The sequence below is a fragment of the Monoraphidium neglectum genome (genome assembly GCF_000611645.1).
Source record: "Monoraphidium neglectum strain SAG 48.87 unplaced genomic scaffold scaffold04417, whole genome shotgun sequence".
Classification (NCBI taxonomy): domain Eukaryota; kingdom Viridiplantae; phylum Chlorophyta; class Chlorophyceae; order Sphaeropleales; family Selenastraceae; genus Monoraphidium; species Monoraphidium neglectum.
Window position 1 is genome coordinate 1 of NW_014009212.1, and position 4,507 is coordinate 4,507.

At 67.4% G+C, this 4,507-nt stretch overlaps 2 protein-coding genes across 2 annotated transcripts; one reads left to right on the plus strand and one right to left on the minus strand.

Annotated features, from left to right (window-relative positions):
* Positions 1–1,420: 1,420 nt before the first annotated feature.
* Positions 1,421–1,681, minus strand: MNEG_14343 (hypothetical protein; the record flags this gene model as incomplete). The annotated part of the gene is made up of 1 exon (XM_014037184.1): positions 1,421–1,681. A coding segment is annotated over one exon (261 nt), but the record flags the coding sequence as incomplete, so codon positions are not given.
* Positions 1,682–2,375: 694 nt separating this feature from the next.
* On the plus strand, positions 2,376–4,270 carry MNEG_14344 (hypothetical protein; the record flags this gene model as incomplete). Its single annotated transcript, XM_014037185.1, has 6 exons — positions 2,376–2,455; positions 2,626–2,655; positions 2,957–3,069; positions 3,265–3,412; positions 3,698–3,852; positions 4,098–4,270. 6 exons carry the CDS (start codon positions 2,376–2,378, stop codon positions 4,268–4,270), a joined length of 699 nt encoding a protein of 232 aa, XP_013892639.1.
* Positions 4,271–4,507: the final 237 nt, after the last annotated feature.

Sequence of the window (4,507 nt, forward strand, 5' to 3'; positions counted from 1 at the left end):
GCCGCGGCCGCGGCCGCGGCCGCGGCGCTCGCGGCGCCGGCGGCCGGCGGCAGCCCGTCGCGCGTCATCAGCAGCATGGTGAGTGACGTCATCTGGGCGGCGGTCTTCCATTTGCCCCAGGCGTTGACAGCAACTGCGTCGCGCGCTTTTGGGCCAAGGGTGGCGGCCCACTCGCGGAGGGCCGACATCGTGATCTCCCGCCCGATGATGACTAAGAGGTTTGGGCGCAGGGGAGGGACGTGCGACGAGGTGGGGCCAAGCAGCGGGGGGCATGAGTGTAATGAGGGGCTGCCGCAGCGGCGACGGTGACGGTCGTGATGGCAGGGCACCGCATGCCCAACCTCAGGGGTTGACCTACCCATCACAAGCGCGGATCGTTGGCTGCCGCGCCGCGACATGGCTGCATCACCCCTGCCCCTCTGCAGTCAACCCCATGGTCAATTCCATCGCGCAATCGCTCCCTCCCGACAGCACGCGTTTCCGCGGTGCCCACCCAAAGTGGACGCCGGCACGAGCCACGCGTTGCCGGCGAGCGCGCCCGCCGCCAGCGGCTGCGTGCACAGCAGGATCAGGGCCGCGGCCACCATGAGCTTGTCCGCCACGGGGTCCAGGAACGCGCCAAACTTGGAGGACAGATTCTGGCAGGCGGGCGGTGGGGACAATGGCGGCGGACTCTCCCGGCAGCAAAAAAAAGGCCGGAGCCGAGGGCACGGACAGGGTCGCCGCCGACCCGGGCTGGCCGAGGTATGCACGCAGGTGGGCCCGGGCCTATGGCAAGATCAGGCGGATTTGCTGGGTTTTGCCTGGAGCAGCTGCTGCCGGGGCTGCCGCTGCCCGTGATGCTGCGGCTGCGATTGGTGCTGCTGGTGCTGCATCTGTTTCACGGCAACCCAGCGCACCATTTTGCGCGCAAGGTAGCCGTCCAGCCAGTCCGTCAAGGACGCCACCACAAACAGCGCGGTGACGGCCGCGGTCGCGTGGGGCGACTGCCAGAACCAAGCTGCGGGTTTGCAGCGGGGACCAGGGCGGCGGGGGCCCTTGAGGCGGGAACGGGGTGGGCGCTGGCAGAGCTTTGATTCCTAGGTAGACTGATAGAAGCCCGGCCAAATCCCTGGCGGACAGGCCTGGGGTGCAGGTAGGCGTGCTGTCCCGGGCAGCAGGCCTACGCGCAGACGCACCCGCTATCAATGCCGGCACTGCCGCGACGCGGCCCAGGGTCAGGATAGTCGGGAGGGTGAAGATCTGCACGGGCGCATGGAAACAACGGCCGCCAGGGTTTCAATTGTGGCGCACAGGTCACAGCTGTTTCGGGACAATTGCTGCAGAGCCATGCACAATAAGCAGGGCAGGCAGGCAGGCTGGCACGCATGGTCTCCGGCGGGCACTGCTTGCAGGCCAGTCGGCGCGCTAGGTGCGCCACGAGGACCCACGGTGGATGTTTTGCCCGCCGCGCCGCCCTCCGCTCCGGCGGCGGCGCATCGCACGCCTTGCCGCCACTGCGCCGCGTCTGCGCCGCGATGGGTGTCCAGACTGCTGCTCTGGGCTGGTTGAAGGTCGCCGTCATGTCTACCGCCGCACCGGCCGCTCCTTGCGTATCGCACGCGAGTGCGCCGCTCTTGCAGCTGCCGCCCGTGTCCACCAATGCTGCTGCTGCAGGGCGACGCCTGTGGATGCTGCTCATGCTGCACGCCACCGACTGGGCGAAGCGGGCAGGCTGGCGTCCGCAGCAAGCAGCGTGCGTTGCTAGCGGCGCGCGCCCAGTGCTGCCCAGATGCCGGCACGCTACCGATACCATGTATAATTCTTGTGAGCACCGGCATTGCTGCAATGGCCGTGGCGTGGCACCACAAAGGCCGCTCCCGCAGATCGGTTGAACGGAGGTTGAACGAAGTTGCCGAACTGTGTTGGGTCTGAGATATTTGAATTCAGCATCGGGCATGCAGGCATAGGCCACCGAGTGCCTACTCGCAATTGTCAAGTTCGGCACTCGGTTAGTGCCTGGCGTTCACGGCTACCCCCTGATCCGTGCTGATCTCATTGCCAAGATATTAGAGGTTGCCAAAAGCACACAAACACCCCCAGACAGCCGACCATTATTGATCTGACACCTCGTTCAGCATCGCAAATCACAACAGCTTATCAGCCTCACCTTTCACCAAGGATAACGGCCTCTAGAACAATAGACCATCACTATGAAGTATTAAGGGCAGCACACGCCAGCGCGACCCACAGTTGCACACCAGCGCGCCTCGACTGCACCGGAACCGGATTGAGCACCATCCATCGGCGCAGCGCGACAGCCTGCCGGGCGGGCGGCGGGCCTGATGCCAAGGAAGACGGTGATTGGCAGCAGGCCCAATGAGTTCAAGTACGGCATGGGCCTGTACGGGGCCGCGTGGCCCCTCGGCGACCACTTCTTTGTCTGCGGTGGCGGCGGTCACGGGTTGGTCAACAGGTGAGCCCGCTTGCTGCGCGGCCGCCGATCAGTGGCCGCGCCCTGACATCACGCCGGCCTTGCCTTGCTTGCTCGCACACCCTGCGCCCCTCCGTTGCAGCGCCCGGGTTTTTTTGCCGCTCGTTGCAAGCGGAACCAAGCTGATTGTGTCGGTACGGGCGCTCGCGCAGGATCGTCTGGGCGTCGTTCCGCGGCGGCAGGTGCAGCGACCAAGTCGGAGAATACAAACTCGGCACGGTCACGCCCAGGCGGTGCGCGCGGCGGCGCGGCGGCTGGCCCCTGTTGCGCCACAGCCGCAGCCGGCGAGGCCGCCGCCGCTCGCGACGCGGCCGCTGCCGCCCGCACGGCTCCTGCCTCCACTGGCGGCGGCGTGCTTGGATGACGCGAGCAGCAACAGCAGCAGCACATGGCATCAAGCGGCTTGCCGCCGCATCAACTTTGGGCCCTCACCCAGACCGCGGGAACGCCCCCGCACACCCTGCGCCCCCCGCCCCCCCGCAGGATGGTCCTCGCTCCCAGCGGCAGCGCCCTCATACTGGGCATGAACGACGGCGGCGTGCGGCGCTTCCAATTGGACCTGTCGGGGCCGTCGCCGAGGCTCATAGAGGTCTCGGGTGAGCGCCGAGGGAGCTTTGGGGGACCGTCCTGGGTGCAACTGGCAGCTGGACAGGCACCCGGCGTCGCCGCGCTGGCGGGCCGTGCGCGCGCGACAGGCCGCGGTGCGAGCCGCGCTACGGGGCCGCACCATGTGCATGCCTGACGTGGCCGCGGCGCCTCCCCTCGCAACCGCGCGCGTGCGCGCCTCGCAGCTGCGTTCACGGAGCGGTTCCAGTGCCTGCAGGAGGAGGTGGACTCTATGGCGTTCACGCCTGACGGCGCCCTGCTGGCCGTTGGGTTCAGCACTGGGGACCTCAAGGTGCTGGCCTACCCCACCATGAAGCCCCTGGTGCACTGGAAGTGGGTGGCACGCGCGGCGCTGAAGGGAGGGGGGGGGGTTGGGCGTCGGGGGTAGACCCTGGGGCCTGGACGGCCGGGTGGCATGGGGACGGCGCAGAGGCGTAACGCGTGGCGCGTGCCAAAACTGGGTTCACAAAGGCTGGAACGCAAGGGGAAAGGCGGTGCTCACATGGGCGCTGATGCACGCGCAAACGTGGCATTGCCTCGCTGTGCCGCGGTGCTGGCTGCGCCACCCCCCTCCCAAAACACACACACGGATATCATGCCCGACCTCTCCTGCCCCAGGCTGGAGTCTGATGTGAAGGACCTCGATTTCGCGTGGCAGCACGGCGGCGGGCCGCAGCAGGGGCCGCTGCTGGCCACTGTCTGCGACAAGGGCACCTGCCAGCTGTGGGACGTGCGCAGCTGCTCGGCGGTGTGCCAGCTGCAGCTGCCGAGGGGTGGGTCTGAGGGGGGTCTAAGGGCTGCGCGGTGGTCGGGAGGGCACATGGATCATGAGTTTGGAGGTGCCAGGCCGCACCCTCCGTGTCTGGGCCGCACAAAGGGCGCTGCGTCGCCAGACGCCGCGCAGCACAAAACCAGTCATCCTTTCTTGTCTGGCCTTCATAACATGCGTTCAAGCGCGCCAGGGCTGAGAGTCCAGGCTTTATGAGCCTGCATTTGCTGCTCCCTCACCCTCCCGCAGGCCTGGAGCGGGCCAAATTCAGCCGCTGCCGATTTTCGAGGTCCGCGCCCATCCTGTATGTCACGATGAACCTGGTGAGGGGACGCAGGCCGCCGCGTATCAAGCCTGCTGAGTGTTCTAGCCGGGCCACCGAGCGGCCGCGCCACGCTGAGGTGTGCGGCGCTGTGGTGTGACACGCCGTTCTGCAGTGTGCCGCGTCCCGCTGCGCTGCGCTGCGCTGTGCGTGCTGTGCTGCGCGGCGACGCGCACCCCCCCCCCCTGCTCGGGTTTGGCAAGGCTGGGTCGGGCAAACATGAACCCGCCCCGTTGTCTCAGCTCCACAATCAGCTTGTATGCGAACTCCACCCATCCACCCTCAACCTCAGCCACGCAGCGGCTGCCACATTGCAGCGTACGGACCAGACCCGGAC